At 53.6% G+C, this 16,543-nt stretch overlaps 1 protein-coding gene across 1 annotated transcript; it reads left to right on the top strand.

The window, feature by feature from the left end:
* The first annotated feature begins 1,486 nt into the window (after positions 1 to 1,486).
* Positions 1,487 to 16,257, top strand: FGF6 (fibroblast growth factor 6). Its single transcript, XM_030834448.2, has 3 exons — positions 1,487 to 1,854; positions 2,782 to 2,885; positions 11,848 to 16,257. The coding sequence occupies exons 1-3, from the start codon at positions 1,509 to 1,511 to the stop codon at positions 12,022 to 12,024; spliced, it is 627 nt and encodes a 208-aa protein (XP_030690308.1). The 5' UTR covers positions 1,487 to 1,508; the 3' UTR covers positions 12,025 to 16,257.
* The last annotated feature ends 286 nt before the right edge of the window (positions 16,258 to 16,543 follow it).

A 16,543-nucleotide genomic window follows, 5' to 3' on the forward strand; every position in this document is an offset into this window, starting at 1 on the left:
GCCCAATGGTGAGGGCTATGCTAAGCAGAGGTTCGTATATTCCCTCCCCAACTCCCCACATTTTAGCAGCTGCAGGTAATGAGAGAAATCCCCTGGGCTTCAAGGGATCTGGGCAAAATGGACATGCCAGGCTTGGTGGAAATCCTAAGCAAGACATCAATCCAATGGACCAGGCAGAGGGGCAGAAGGCAGGTAGACTCCACAGACTGGAGGCCGGGACCCAGGCCAGGGCAGGAGCTTGGAATCAGAGCGGAGGGAGTGGGGTCTCAGGGCAGGCCCTGAGCAGTGTGCCTCATCCTAGGAGCTTCCCCAGGCTGCCCACAGCCTCCAGCATGGGCGCTGGGCGAAGCAGCCTGTGCTGTTGAAATAATGCCGTGAGGACCCTTGGCATGTAATGAGCTCAGCGGACTCCATGCAAATCGAACTTCTACATCAGACCATCGCGCGGAGGTTCAAAGCACAGGCTTTGGGCTCAGGCCGACTTTATACGTTCTGGCTTTGCCACTTACTAGCTATGGTTACCCAGCACCTAAGCTCAGTCACTTAAGCTCTCCCCACCTCAGCTTCCTCATCTGTAAAATGGGAATGAATGACATCCGTCAGATGCCAAGGGTGAGCCCAGATAGGAAAATGGCCAGTGGCCACGGCAAGGGCCAGATGCAACTCCCACCCTGTTGGCTGGGTGAATTCCATGCCCGGGACGGAGAGCGCAAGACCGACCCTAGCCTTGCCTCCCTGCACGATCCTCAGGACCCTTGCATACCACACCCCCATCTCTGTCCTCTCTTGCTAAAGGGGTTCAGCCTTTCAGCATCCCCCCAGGCTCTGTGGCCCTCAACCACGAGCTCTTTCCATGAATAGGGTAACGCGTGTGCCCCGGTCATTGCCTGCCACCAAGACTGCCCCATCCCTGTCTTTACCCTTTGCCCTCTAAATGAGGAAGCCAGCGCTGCCAGGCCAAGAACTTCTGCCCAATTTGGGTCTTGGGTGGCCTCTGGCCTCCCTCTTGCCCGGGGCCCCTGGCCAACTCCTCCCTCCCCTCAGGGATGCTCGCCGCTCACTTCATTCCTGCTTCATTGTTGGAATGACAGTGGCTCCCAGCATCCCTGGGTGCCGGGGGTCTGGGGAGGCCGCCAGGCCCAGCAGCAGGTTAGTGTTACAGCCCTGGATGAGTGAGCCAGGCCAGCTGACGTCAGGGTGATGAAGGGCGGCGGGGCGGGCCAGGCTGCTGAACTATAAAGATAGGTCAAATCGAGCAGAACCAACTCGGGTCGGAGTGAGCGGGCCAGCTAGACCGCGTCCCCAAGCCATGGTCCGTACCGGCCGCGGCTCAGCCCGGGTCCCTCTGCTCCAGACCCAAGTGCCCAGAGCAGGCTTTCGTTTCATGTCAGCAGCCTTCAACTGCCTTCCAAAAATAAGCCCCTGCCGCCATGCGGAGGGGAGGAAAACAAGAAGGGCGGTATTTTTAGGGCCATTAATTCCAACCACGTGCCTGAGAGGCAAGGTGGATGGCCCTGGGACAGAGGCAGCTCATCACTATGTCCCGGGGAGCAGGACGTCTGCAGGGCACGCTACGGGCTCTCGTCTTCCTCGGCGTCCTCGTGGGCATGGTGGTGCCCTCGCCTGCGGGCTCCCGCGCCAACAGCACGCTGCTGGCTTCGAGGGGCTGGGGCACCCTGCTGTCCAGGTCTCGGGCTGGGCTGGCTGGAGAGGTTGCTGGCGTGAACTGGGAAAGCGGCTATTTGGTGGGGATCAAGCGGCAGCGGAGGCTCTACTGCAACGTGGGCATCGGCTTCCACCTCCAGGTGCCCCCCGACGGCCGGATCAGCGGCACCCACGAGGAGAACCCCTACAGTGAGTGCCGGTGGCAACCGGTTGGGAAGCTGGGGGCTGGGGCTCAAGCAGGGGTAAAGGATGGAGGGGCCTCGCCCTGGTGCCTGGAGCCCTGTTATGAAGGGGGAAGCGTTATTCTTACGGATGCCCATAAGCTTAGCCACCGCCCCCGACTCACTTTGACCCTGCCTCGTGCAGGCGTAAGTGTGCTGAGGTCCGAGCATCCTGGTGTCTTCTGCCATCACCCCACAGAGCCCCTGAGGCACTAATTCCTTCAGCATTACGGGCCCAGCCAGGGCCTTGTAGGACCACAGGGAACCCCCAACCTGGGGGAGCCATGAAACAAGGGTTGGGAGAACCGCTGAGGATGCTGGGACCGAATTAGACACATGCCGCTTTTTATTTAGCTCTTCTCTCTGAGAGGAAAGGCAAGTTGTTTGCAAAATTTCCAGCTGAAGCACATCCTTTTTTTATTTCAACTTGCCCCCTCTGTCCTACAAGCTGATGGGTTGCTGCCTAGATGGGCTCTCCCCAGGAGGGTGTAGGGCTGCAGGATCCAGTGTTTGCAAGATTAGATGGGCTATTTGTTGAAACATGAGGCGTATACATTGTTACAAAGCTAATCAGAATTCACTTCCTTTACCCACGTCAGGGATGTGGTGTGATGAAGCCCAGATTCAAAGCTGACTTTAGGTAGATGCCTAAGTGGCCACTGCGAACTCTAACTCTGACGTCAGCACTTTCCCCTGCAGAGCTGGATTTGTAGCAGGACTGGCTGAGCCTGGCAGCCGATCTCCTACAGTGAGATCAAGGGTGGAGGTGATGGAGGGTCTGACTTTCTAGAAGCAGGGGGACGGGCCTAGATGCCCTTGGAGGGTCACCTTTAGGTTGGCGTCCTGCTGTGATCTGCACAAGCCTGGGGTAATGCAGCTCCCATTTCTTTGTCAGGCCTGCTGGAGATTTCCACAGTGGAGCGAGGCGTGGTGAGTCTCTTTGGGGTGAAAAGTGCCCTCTTCGTTGCCATGAACAGTAAAGGAAGATTATACACCACGGTGAGTTCATCAGGCCAGGGGAAGCTTCAGGCTGTACGAGGCCTGAAGATTACGCAATTGAAGAAAATAATGCAAAATCTTGAAGAGGGGCGTGAATATTTATCTAGAATGGGTCGGGGGGTTGCTGTGGAAGGAGCTGGTGCGAGTGAAGGGCTTATACCTTCTTAGCTGCACGGTGAGTCAGCCTGTGCGCTGGACCATGTCTTCCCTGATCCCACCCACCGCCCCTGACTCACCTTGACCCTGCCTCGGTGCAGGCTTAAATGTGCTGAGGTCGTTTAAGACAGAAACCGTAGCTCAGAGGGCTTCTGGGTCCGAGGGAAACCCACGTTCTGGCATAAAGCTGTTTGTCCAGGCTTACGGTCAGGTCCTGAGCAGGAGAGGCCCAGAGAAGCAGGCCTGTCTTTCAGCCTGGGCACGCTGTTCCCACGGCTCACCCTCCGAGGCCCCCAGCCTGGAGCACAGCACGAAGCTCTTTTCCTCGCCTTCATCAGTGCGTGGACATTTTACTTTAAGGTTTTAAGTCCTCTGGTCTCTGATCCCAAGAGCTGGAGAAGCATCCTCCCCTAGGGGATATAAGACTCTCTTGGCTGGCCCCAGATCCCACCCCCTGCCTTCTCCCATCACAGGTCATCCCTGGCGGGGCGGGGTGGGGGGTGTCAATGCTAGCACTTTGGTTAACCTCACCAACTTCCATATTTACCGAAATCTCTGACCTCTCTGACCCCCTCGTTCCTGGGTCTCTCAGCCCATAATTTGGCATATTGCAAAATACGGGCTGGGAAAGCGTCCCTACGAAGGCAAAGAAACTGGGTGTTCTTTCGGCAGAAATAAGGTTAGAAAGGAAGACCTCCGAGCCGTGGTCAAGGAATAGCAGAGTGGCCATTTATGGGGAGGGTTTGGAGGGCTGTTCTACCTTTGCGTGGGGACAGACAGGATCCGAATGTGAACAGGGGCGTCTGGGATCGGTGCTGGGGTCCGGGGAGGCTGTCCCAACAGACCAGGGCTGTGAAATACCCAAACGGGGTGCTCGAGTGGCCTCGGCCTGTGATCTGCAGTGCTAGCACCTCTCCATTTGGGCTCGTTTACGTGGAGACAAGACGTGCATTAGAATCAGTGGGCCTCTGGAGACAAGCGCTGGAGGGGAGGCAGGCGGGAGCTGGAACTAGGGTCCTGGTCTGTACCACCAAATGCTCTCCTCCTTCTGGCCTGCAGGCATCACCTGCCAAGCCCGGAGACAGGTTTGCACACAGCCCCGATTCACCTGAGACCTGGGAGAGCCAGGGTCCCATCTGTAAAGTGAGGATAAAGGTCAGATGCACCTCTGGGGGTGCTGGGGGATAGTGTGCTCAGAAAACACCCCCAGGGCGCCTGACAAACAGGAGGTGCTCAATACAGGGGAGTCATTTATATTGTCTGAACACTGCCATAGGCTCTGCACCCCTCTTTCCTAGAGGTGGGTCTTGTGGGAGGGCCATTTGCATCCCCATCACCTTGGTAACTTGTTAAATGTCCAGATCTCTGGGGGCCTTCCTCAGAGATGCTTAGTCAGTAGGGCTGGAATGGGGACCTGCAAATCGGTTTGTTTTTATTTTTTAAGTTTCCCAGGTATTTCTGAGGTGCAGGCAGGCTAGGGACCACCAGGCTACCTGGCTTTCCGAGGGCAAGGAATCCTCCCTGCCCCAGGGTTACACTAGCGCTGAGGGCTGCTGGGAGATGAAACAGCCATGAGACTGGGATTCTCAGACGCCCTTTTCACTGCTCTCTGCATATGTGATGGAGAGGACGAAGCAGCTGGAACCAAGGAGGCCCTGGTGGAGTAAGTGCCCGCTCTGTGCGGTGGGTCGCCCCAAAGAGCCCCTTCCCTGCAGCCGGTGTAGTGCCTGGAATCCCACTCGTTGCAGAGCCAGGAAAGGAGGCTGTTGGGTTCTACGCAAGGTGAATCTTTTGGAAGGAAGCACAAATTACATCAACCCTTATCTCTGCCACCTTCATTAACAAGCTATTTAGTATTTTTTTCTCCTTATCCCGAAAGAAATTGAACTGTGAGCTGGGGAAAGGGTGAGAGAAGGTCAATGCCTCCACTTCCCACTTGAAACCTGGGGTCCCCGTAGGAGAAGCCGGGGAGGCTGGGAACAGGGGACCTCACAGCGAGAGTGCTGCAGGTGGATAGAACGTTCCAGGAGCACGAGGAAGGGGGCAACTCTGAAGTGTGGGCTGACCCCTGATGTCGGTGACGCCCCTGACCCCTCACTCCTGGGCAGATGACTTCAAAGGGGGTCCGCAGGGCTCACTAAAGGAGAGGAGTCCCGGAAAACGGGGGCTTCCGTAGGAGAAGCCCCGCCCACGGTCTACACCCCAATCCCTCCCCCCCCCCCCCCCCCCCCCCCGCCACACACACACACCCGGGAGCATCTGGCCTAAAGGCAGCTTCTTGGAGGCGGAGATTGCCCTCCCTGGCGCCCCGAGCCCGGCACCAGGTGCTTCTGAACCACCTATCCACTCCCTGCTACGCCCCCCAGAGGCCATTATCACAGTCTAAAATCCAATGCCCCCTGATCCAAAGAGCTGGGAAAACTCCCACTGGGTGATGATTTCATTCACACTATTTCCCTTTAAGCCCCAAGAGCTGCCTCCCCTCCCTGTGGCTCAGCTGCTATGGCCCCTCAGTGGGGTTTCTCCTGGGGGGAGGGGAACCATGCTGGGGGGGAAGGAGGGGGGAGCAGGAGCAAGGTAGGAAAATAAGAGCCAGGAAAACCCACCTAGGTGCCTCCCGCAGGTCTCATCCCTTGGAAAGAGGGGTGCAGAGCCTGTGGCAGTGTTTCGACAGTGTAAGTAGCTCCCCTGTATTGAGCACCTCCTGTCTGTCAGACGCCCCGGGGATGCTTTCTGAGCACACTATCCCCCAGCACCCCTGGGAGGCGCATCTGGCCTTTATCCTCACTTTGCAGATGTGACCGTGGGTCTCCGGGGTCTCAGGTGAATCAGGGCTGTGTGCCAACCTGCTTCCAAGTTTAGCAGGTGATGCCCGTAGGCCGGCAGCAGAAGCGCACCTGGTGTGCAGACTAGGAGCCGGGTTCCAGCTCATGCCCACCCACCCTCCAGCTACTGTCTTACTTCGGGCAAAGTCTGTGACCCTCTCTGAGACCAGACCTCTCTCTGCTCTCTCTGATGTGGACCGAGGCAGGAATCAGTGAGTTCCAGTCTCCTTGATCTTTTTAAAATTTAAAAGATAAAAATCAAAGATCTCCACCTGGCAGTGGTTCTGTGAGAATCCCTGTGCTTTAGAATCAGTTATGCTTCTGAGCGATTTTGGTTTTACTAATTAGAACTGTGTCTCCATCCTTTTCATCAATAGTACTATGACAACTGGCAAAGCACAGCATTTGTTTCATCCACAGAGGCCGTTGACCATTACCTAGGACGTTACAGTTGGGGAGGGGAGGACCAAGTCTTTCCCTGTTAGACTATGTGGAAGGGCCGGGAGATGGGACCCCTGAGCAGGGAGGGGCTGGTGCTACAGCGAGGGGCCCGGGGGACCCTGCAGATGGTCTCACAAACAGCTTTGTCTGCAGCCCGCCTGCTACCCAGAGCGATACAGGAATGAGAAGCCACGATAGGCCTGGCGGAGACATCTTCAGACACTTCTAAATTGCTGGTGCGATTGTGTGTTAGGAACGGGGATTAGAGCAGACAGATGTCTTCAGAGCCGGGAGATGTTATTTCTCCATTTCAGCTAAGGACCAGAAAAGTAGCAGTCAGGGACTGCAGGAGGAGAGGGTCTTAGGACAAGGAGTTTTCTGGTTTTTTCTCACCACCCGCCTCCTTACCCATCCACACCCCTCCCCAGCTCCCATGCACACACGCAGCCAGGAGTAACGGGGGCAAGTGGCCCAGGGCAGGCCTAGAAGGAAGAACTTTAAAGATAAAAAGACACTTTCATTAGTCCGGGTGACCTACTGACCAAAGACAAGATGGGATGGATGTCTGGTCCACCGCAGACTCTAAGGGGCATTTCCGCCAGAGGTAACTCACACTGAGAGACACCCCTGTATGTACCCCCCTGCAAAACGCCCTTCTCCACTGCGAGAGCCAAATACTTTAGAGTTTGGGTCCTCATAAGTCTGATTAGACCTATGTGGAATTGAAGACATTGTCATGCTGGGGCTTGGGACCCGGCAGGCCCAGGCAATGTGATCTGGGGGAATTCTTTTCATTTGTTCAAGTAATAATATACGGTAGCTGCTTTTATTAACATGTCGTTCGCTTGGCTTTTCTCAGCAGAGCTCAGGAGCCAACGTTCCTGAGCCATGAGACTCAGCGCAGGGGCACGAATGGAGAGATGAATCGAGGGGCTGGTCCTGATGCCAGCTCGAGCCTCCGTGTGGGCAGTGGAGCATCGGGCTGCAGGGAGCAGTTCAGGGCCATGGTCTTGGCCTCGCCCCCAGCCGCGTGGCCACCTGAACACCAAGGATGGGGTGGAGAGGGGTGCGGGGAGGAACGGGCAAGGGCGAGGTAGAGAGGCTTCCATAGCAAACTTCACCCATTTCTCCTTTCTCACTGCAGATGGACACAGAATTCGGGGGAAGGCTAGGGACGTGAGGTGGGCTAGGGAAAGAAACAGAGGTCGGAAACTTTTTGAAAATTTGGGGTTGGGGGTTGAATAATCAAAATCTGACCATCAGAGAACAAAGCACAGTGTATATGCAACCACTGTCTTGCACATTTAAACAAATGTGTTTTAGGAGACTCAGACCTCAGCAAAGGCTGGATTCTTCAACTGGACACATTCTAGATCAGAGGATCGGGGCAAATGCCCTGAGTTTCTGGTCCCAATCGCTCAATTCCTCCCCCTCCCCCACCCCCACTCGCCCCAGGTCCTTCGCCCCAAGATCTGCATTCCTCTCTAGAGTTTGCAAACCACACGCGAAACCTCTCCCTTGACCACCATCCAGATCAGAAATGAAGTCTCCTGGAAACTGGTGGGCAGGGTGCTCTCCAGGGTCATAAACAGTTAGAACAGAGGGGAGAGAAGCAGGGGATGGACAGGGGGAAGGACAGGACCCGGGGGAGAGAACGGACCAGTCTCTGATGCAAAGGTTCTCTCACTCCATTTTCTGGCCCATCTTCTATCCTGAATTCCCTTCCCATTTTCAATAATCTACTAACATGACGAGGTAATACATGGACGTGGTTTAAGGGGGAAAACGTGCAGAAGAATATACCACGGAAATGAAGTCTCCCTCTCACTGTTGTCTTGAAGCCACCCAGACCCTCCCCAGAGCAGCCACTGTTGCCAGGCCCTGTGTACCTACCGTCCCAGGAAGTCCCAATGTCCCTGTGCCTGTTCTCACACTGGCCTCAGTTTTTAAAACCACACGAACCGGGGCAGACTAGCCACACAATTTGAATCTTGCTTCTTCACTGAACAACATGCCTTGGAGACCGTTTCAAATCCGTGCGCAAGGAGGTTCTGTTTCTTATGGCCGAGAGTATTCCATTGGGTGGCTCTCCCATCACCGAGCTAACCACTGCCCTCCTGGTAGACACTTAGGTTGTTTTTGGTCTCTCACTATTACAAATGATGCCGCCGTACATGACTTTTGTACCTGAGTGGGAGTGAACCAGTAAGATAAATTCCTAGAAGTGGAATTCCTATCCAAAGCTGTAGTTATTATTTTATTCTAATAAATATTGTAAAATTTCTCTCTATAGCGGTTATAACAATATACACACCAACAGACAACAAATGAGAATTCCTAGTCCCCTTGCCCTCATCAATGAAAGCCCATTGTCAAACAGTGTTCTTTCTGCAACCTGACAATTAAAAATGTGATCACACAGTTATGGTTGATGTTTCTCTGTTAGGCACATGTTCTTATGTTTAAATGCTATTTGTATTTCCTTTTCTGTGAACTGTCTGTTCATAAACGTCCATTTTTCAGTGAGTTCAGGGTTCTGGATATAGTAGCAAAATTCAATCTATTGCAAAATATATTACAAAATATAATGCATTGTAAATATTTTTAATCCGGTTTGCTATTTATATTTTTATTTTGTTTAAGGTGATTATTCTTTTCCAAGCAGAAGTCTAATTTATTCATCTTCGTTTTTTAAATGCCTTCTAGTTTTTTGTGTCCTACTTAGAAAGACCTTTCTGACTTATTTTAAGGTTCTCTTCTCTTTCTCTCCCTTATTTACTTACTTACTTACTTACTTACTTATTGCTGTGCCCACGCGTCTTGTGGTGTCTCAGTCTCCCCACCAGAGATTGAACCCGGGCCTTGGCAATGAAAGCCTGGAATCCTAACCACTCAGCCACCAGGGAACTCCCCTTAAGGTTCTCTTTTTAACATTTAAATCTTTGTTCCTTTTGGAATTTATTTTAGTGTTAGGAATAAAATCATACATCAAACCTTATTATTATTACTATTATTATGATGATTATTAAAGATAGCATCCAGTTCTTCCAACACCACGTTTCGCCAGTGATTGGAAATGCCACGTGTATTTTATGTTCATTTCAGATCCACCTTTATTTTATGTTCCTGTTTGGATTTACTTCTGGACTGCATTTTGTTAGTTGATCCACACCAGACTATTAATGCATGTATCATTACTTCTACTCAACTTTTACCATTGATCCCAACTTTATTTTTCCCTTGTGCTGTTTCTCCAGAGTTTTGCCCATCAACAGCCTTAGGTCCTGTGGCTGCCCCGACCCCCCATGTCCAGAGAGGCCCCAGGGGTGCGGGGCCGGAGCCCAGTCAGCTCTGTGCCCTCCTCCCCCAGGCTCACCTCCTACTGCCACTCAGGCAATAAATGCAGGACTTAGAAGGTAAATTGTCCTGCAACCCACAGCAAGTTTTACAGGAATGATGATTCTGGGTAAGACAAAGTCTTTTAGTGCTTTTAATTTAAACTAACTCATGAATCAATTGGAGAAGCATCACTATGGCAATACAAATTATTTTTTATTTTACTGTGTGCCAGGCATTATACCAAGGACTCTCCATGCATTATTTCAATGAATGCTCCCTCCAGGGCTAGGACGGAATTATTCTCACTGTTCCCATTTTACAGATGAGGAAGCTGAGGCTTCGGAGGTAAAATCATTTGCCAAGTTCACACAGCTGTGTAAGAGGTGAATCGTCACATGCTCTTTGCCTATTTTGATGAGTTTTTTTTTTCCTACTTTGGGACATTCCTTTCTTCATTCTACAAGTGTTTTTGAGCACCCATAACAAGGGAGATGAAAATTTGTGAAAACAGAGCTTCCTGGCATGGTCTTCAGACGCCAGTTGATGTGGCTGGTGGAAGCTCACAGGGTCATCTCAAGCAAATTAACATCACAGGAAGGTGCTCTGTACACAGTAACCCAGGGGCGTGAGCGGGAAAGGGGGGGTGCGTTCATTCAGCTGGGGCAGAAGGGACCAGCGACTGGTACTACCCGACGTGTCTCCTAAACAACGCCGCCTGTCCCTTGCCAGCTCTCGCTGCATCAGAGAGAAGCCACCCCTGCAGGGGCATCCGTGGGTGGCTGTGCCATTCCAATTAGACCATCATTCATTCAGCATCACGTGCTCAACAGGACACAGTCCTTGTCTCAGGGAGCCGGGAGTCCCCTGGGATGGTGCACTGTTTTCCGTGCTGCCGGACTGGTCCACTCGGAGCCCCGAGGAGCTGGCTCATCCTCCTCCGTTCATAACAGGAAGAGGCTCTCATCCACCCTACGGCTGACAAGGCCAGGTGCTCATAGTATAATTCCTTTTAAGAAGGTCAGGCGATACCCCTAGCACAGCCGCTTAGCCACTGAGTGGGTTTTTTATAGCCGATGGCCTCAGTCGGCAGGAAGGAGTCGGGTGTTATGCTCAGCTCTGTTTCGGTTTCATTCTACATTTCTTTAATGACTAGATCCCAGGCTTCCTGGCTCCCAGGGAGCGACTCCCATCGGAAGCCCAGAAACCCCTCCAGTCCGGGGCAGTGACCCGGGTGGGCTTGGGAGGAAGTGGCTCTCTTTTCTAGGAATAAAGGAAGACTTGGGTGATTTACTGGGGCTGAACTTGTTGATGTGTCCTTGGCACTGCTGGTCACAGAGGGAACCAGGTTCTTTCCCCCATAAAAGTTGCTGCTCCTCGCCATCTCTGTCCCTGCCCTTCCCTGGCGACCTGTGGACGCCCAGGAGGCACTGGGCATGTTGTTCAGTGAAGAAGCAAGATTCAAGTTGTGTGGAGAGTTTGCTCCAGTTCGTGTGGTGTTAAAAACTGAGGCCAGTGCCCCCCATTCTGGGCTCAAAGTCAAATCCGAGAATGGGCCCCTTTAAGGGGCAGCAAACTTGGCCCTTAAACTGGGAGAGACAGGGTGAGGGAACACAAGCGGAGAGACAGTGACCATATTAAACAGATGCGCTGGGAAGGACTTAGGAAGCCATGCATCTCGCCCTCCACTCGCCGCCCCCGCCCCCCGCAAACGCTCCGCAACCATATGGTTTGCAGAAAAGGGAATCAGGCTGGGAGGGGAGGCGCCTGCCCCAAGGTCACACAGCTAGAGCCACCAGGCAAACCCCAGCTCTCTATCCTGCCGCACTAGGTCCTCTCGCAGTGGACTTGAGAAAACAGCTTCTTTTATCCTTCCCTGGTCCTTTCTCTGAATAAACCATCATCCCTGTTCTTGGGAGAAAGTGTCCGGGACTGGCAGTCAGGAGAACCCCCAGCCCCCTTGTGACACAGGCTGTCCACCCCCATCCCCGGGCCTGGGCTTCCTCATCGTGAAGGAGGGGAGGGGAGGGGGGACCATGAGAGCTAAGGCTCCCCTGTTCTCAGCTTCCATGTTTCTGCTCACCCAGGATGGCCCAGGGCTCCTGGAGGCTGTCTGACATGGGAAAGCGAGGGACCCACCGCAGACGTGCCTGCTGGGCCTCACGTATCACTGATGCTCTGCCGTTTGTCCATTTCTCTCACAGCCCAGCTTCCAAGAGGAGTGCAAATTCAGAGAGACCCTCCTGCCCAACAATTACAACGCCTACGAGTCAGACCTGTACCGAGGCACCTACATCGCGCTGAGCAAATACGGGCGGGTGAAGCGGGGCAGCAAGGTGTCCCCGATCATGACTGTCACTCACTTCCTCCCCAGGATATAAGGACCCTGAAGGAAGGCTCACAGGTGGAAAGCAATGTCTTTTCTGTTGGAATTTTGCACAAGTGAACAATTCCCCCCTCCCCCCGTGCCACCCTATTCGGGCTCCTTTTATGCCTGGGGGGACCTGAGTCGGTTCCCTTGGCCACCGGACCCCATGACACGTGACCCACCCAAGCGAGGGGTTGCAGCCGGCATCCTAGAATGGCAATGGATCGCATGCTCTGACCTCATCTGAGGAAAGACGGTCCAGAGACACTTGGGGGGTGGGACCTTGGACACAGGAGAAGGCAGGGAGGAAGCGTGTGTGTGTGCTGATGCGTATCTGTACATCTTGGTATATATCGTCAGAACCAAGGCATCTCGGAACAGCAGGCTCCTTCCTCCCGGGGTCATCGCTTCAGGAATCTGCCTGCAGGAATGTCACCTGTCAACCCAGCAGGATTGACACGTGCTCCCATTCTGCCTCTTTCCAATCACCTTTCCATTCAGAGGCCACTGACTGCGCGGGTTGCATGGAGGTGGGGGCAGCAGCTGTCCTCTAAGTGCAGGGAGGGCAGGGTGACAGGCAGTAAGATTTAGCTGCTGAGCAGAAGGAGTGGGCAGGTACTCTGGGCATCCTGCGTGTGAGGGCTCTGGGGACACTGGGACACATCGTCAGGGAGGCTGGGGGAGAAGGGATCCCCCTCTTGGAGGAAAGGGTAGAGCAGCGTCTCTGGCAGCGGGGGGAAACCTGCTCGAAGCAGCGGGAGAGACTGAGTGTTCTAGAGAGAGCCTTTCTGCCTGGAAGTCAGTGCTGCGCATAGCTCGAGAACAAGCTGGGGCCAGGCTGCCTGCCCATAATTTTTCCTCACCTTGAACCAGGTCTTATTTTAACCTCAGATGACAGGGATCCTAATAATGGCAACCTCTTTGGCGAGGGGTGAGGGGGTACAAAATAGGCCACGAAGGAAGTAGAGAGGCTTTGGACTACAGATGCTAATTCCTTTCCAGCAACGTCCAGGAAACTCACCCAAGTTCTCATCTGATACTCTCACTTCCTTCTCGGGCGTCCTCTGCCACATGCGCTGGTGCCTGGGCGCAGCGGAATCGGGCATCGTGACCTCCGGAGGTTGCCCCCTCTGACCCCCCTACGGTAGGAGAGGAGTGATAATCCCGTGAAACAGAGCAGCCAAGCTGAAACAGCTCCTTGCCGTACCATGCCTCCTTGCCTCCTGTCCTTGGAGAGTATTTAAAGAAGAGGTGCCCCAAGCGACTATAAATGTTGTCCTCCTGGAGCCTTCAGATTCCTGAACCATTGGAACGTTCCTAAACCTGAAACAAGAGAGACCCGTATCAGAGCACAGATATTTTCAGTGTCTGTGGCTTTGCAGAACGAGCTGACACCCTCTGCGACTCTCGGGGGCCCCAGCCTGCGAGACAAGCCCTCATCTGCTGCAAATACCTTCGCCTTTGACATACCTCTCTATTTGCAGAGGTGGCCATCTATAGATTGACCTGAGATGAGCTGAGGATAGAGGCTGGTGATCCAAGGAAGAGACGCCCTACTGGCTGCCTCCCCGCCTGGCACATATCAGGGCAGGTGCATGCTGGGGGAGGAAGGAAAGGCTGCACCACGGGGGGCGAAGACGGAACGGACAGTAAGAGCTCAGGACGAGAGTGCTCGAACCTTGGATAGAAACTGGACCGAGTTGAGGTCTTGGTCAAGCAGAAGGGGGAGTAAATTGGTCCATCTTGACTGCTCAGAATATTTCAAGTGTAGGTCTGCTTGGAGGCAGGGGACAAAGCTGATTGTTTTTCAGGAGGTCTTGTCCTGAGTAACTGGTCTTTTTTAACAAGGTACCTCGGAAACAGATGCACTCAGAACCTGAGCTGCATGTCAGTTCCAGATGAGACGTGGTGGGCGTGCAGGAGGGCTGGGTGGACGGATGGACCTCGATCTGGAGAGGAGAAGAAAGTCACAGGTCCCAAACCATTCATTCCCTTCTTCCCAGGTCTTGAGCTCCCTTGCAGGAGAGACTCTTCTAAAGAGAGTCGAGAGCCTTCGGATGGTTAGATCTTTCCTGCAACTCCCTAAAGGCTTATAAAAGTGCCCAAATCCTGACCAGGAGTTTCCCCAAATGTCCACTCCCATCTCTCGTGTTAGGAGTGAGAATGAGAAACTCTGAAATCCCAAAGCCAGCCGGGCTTGGTACCCGTCGCTCTAGCATACGGGTTGTCTAGGGTTGGCATCGCTATGGGCAGCTGGGCGTCTGTTCTCACTGGTACCAGGGCACGTGCTGTACCAGTGGGTCCATACTTTGAAGGTCACCTCTGGAGGTAGGGACGCATCACTGAGTGTTTCAAATCCTTCCCATCCAAAGGAATTCTCCCAAGGGCTTTCTCTTTGACCTGTGAGTGACTTAGACTTAGGAAAAGTCCATCCCCATCCGCAGAAGTGGGTTACGGGGCGGGAACACAGTGAGATCAGCACAGGTGTGCAGAATCCTCTCCTAGCTGATCCCCATCTGAGTTCTGAACTCACCTGTCAGCCCCATCGGACCCAAAAGGCTGCAGAAGAGGTGGCAGAAGCAGGAGAACAGGGGTGTCCCCACCTTCCCGCTGAGGATGTACTAAGAATGACTTGGGTCTTCCCTCCCTCCCCCAGATCCTGAGCTTTGACCCTGGTTCATAGAGTTTTGTAGATAACTGGCCTCTCTTCCTTTCTGAACCTTCTCTAGCAGCTCCATGCAAAGGTGGGGCTCCAGGAGCCCAGAGGCTGCCTTATTCCCTCTTCAAGAGCAAACGATGAAGAAGAGAGCAACACACGTGCACCCCTTGAGATGGCTTCCCAGCTGGGACGAGGTTAGCTCAGAACAAACTGGGGGCCCAGGACCACAAAGAATCGGCACCCTCCTCGCGGGGCCATGGATAGAGCTCAGAGGAAACCAGAAAATGCCCTGCTAGTTCCTGCTGTTGACTACAGTGACCACTTGCTGCCTTCTAAGCCCTTCCCTCCCCGCTTCCCAGATGGGTTTGCACCTCCCTGGGAAAGCAGCTTATAGCTTTGTGATGGATACCCTGCGGTTCTCCTTCACAGCCTCCCCTCCGCCCCCATGTCCCCTGCACCTCCTGCGCACACAGCCCAAGCCCCTGGTCAGAGCCGTTCTATGGCTTAAGAAAAAGGGGATTTTCTCCTTCCTCCATCCAGGCTGTAAACCTCTCTCCTTAAGACGCACTGCTTTCTCCCCAGGCCTGGAATTCTCTCCCAGCCCCGTCCGACCCGGGACAGCTGGGGTTCTCCTGCTCAGGCTGGCTCTGGTCCTCTCTTGTCCAGGACCTCAGATCTTTCACATTCTGATCCTACAAGGGTCCTGGGGGAGGAAGGAAACACAAAAGGCCGTGAGCTGTCGGTCTCCTTCTCCCCGGGGTTGGACATCCATTGCCTCGGCCCACTTTGGACCACAGCCACTAGTACAAAGCAAATGCGTCTGGCCTCCAAGACACCAGGATGTCCTCTCTGCCCTCCCTTTCCCTTTTTGCCCCTTTTCAGTGGACACAAGCTAGAAAACTCCTACATATTTCTATCCCAATGCTTTCCCCCAAGGGCTCTGTGTCTGTTGCCACAGAGAAGGTATTCTCTGCCACCCGCCACTCGTGCACCTGTGAAGTGGGTCTCTAATACTTGCCCCCCACCTCTCCTCCCAGCAAGAACCCAGCCACTCGTTCTGCTACCTCCCAGGAAAACTCCAATGGTAGGAATGTTTGTTTCAGGGCCGGAAGGATGGATAGAAACACTTCAACCTGCACTTGCCCCTCAGCTGGTGTTTGCTCTTCCCAGGACGGGAGGGAGGGGTAGTCATGCCCAGAACATCCCCAATCTAGTCCCTCCTGCGGGTAGCTAACGCAGACCCACGTTTGGATGCCTCATGAACTACCAAAATTCCACCATCCGGACAGCCGCGTCTTTGCACGGGTTTCCCTTTCTGAAAATCCATCAGTACCTCAGGCTGGGTCCCAGGGCAGAGCTGTCCTCAAGCTTGGGTCTAGTGGGTAGGAAAACGCAGACTTTGTTCAGTCACGTGTTTGTAAGATGTGAGGCTTCTATTTTTTTAATATGTATGTGCTGTGCACAAACCGTATCGTGTTCCAGCAACAAAGGAAAAGCTCTTTTTATACGTTCCTCTAAACTGTTTGACTCCACCCCTCTTCCTCTAAACTGTTTGACTCCACCCCTCTTCCTCTAAACTGTTTGACTCCACCCCTCTTCCTCTAAACTGTTTGACTCCACCCCTCTTCCTCTAAACTGTTTGACTCCACCCCTCCTATTAAAACCGACGACGCATCTCTGGGTTGTGGTAGCGTCTCACCTGGGTTCTTCTTCACCCCTCAAGGAGGCAGGCGTGTTGGAAACAGAAAGCATGATGGCACGGTGCCGTGGACCTTTAAGGCCAAAAGTCACATGGGTCACTTCAGCCAGTGCCGTATTTTACAAAAGGGGAGTCTGGCCCGGAAGAGAGGAGGGAGATCCCGTCGACCATAGT

Source organism: Globicephala melas, chromosome 10 (genome assembly GCF_963455315.2).
Source record: "Globicephala melas chromosome 10, mGloMel1.2, whole genome shotgun sequence".
NCBI lineage: Eukaryota > Metazoa > Chordata > Mammalia > Artiodactyla > Delphinidae > Globicephala > Globicephala melas.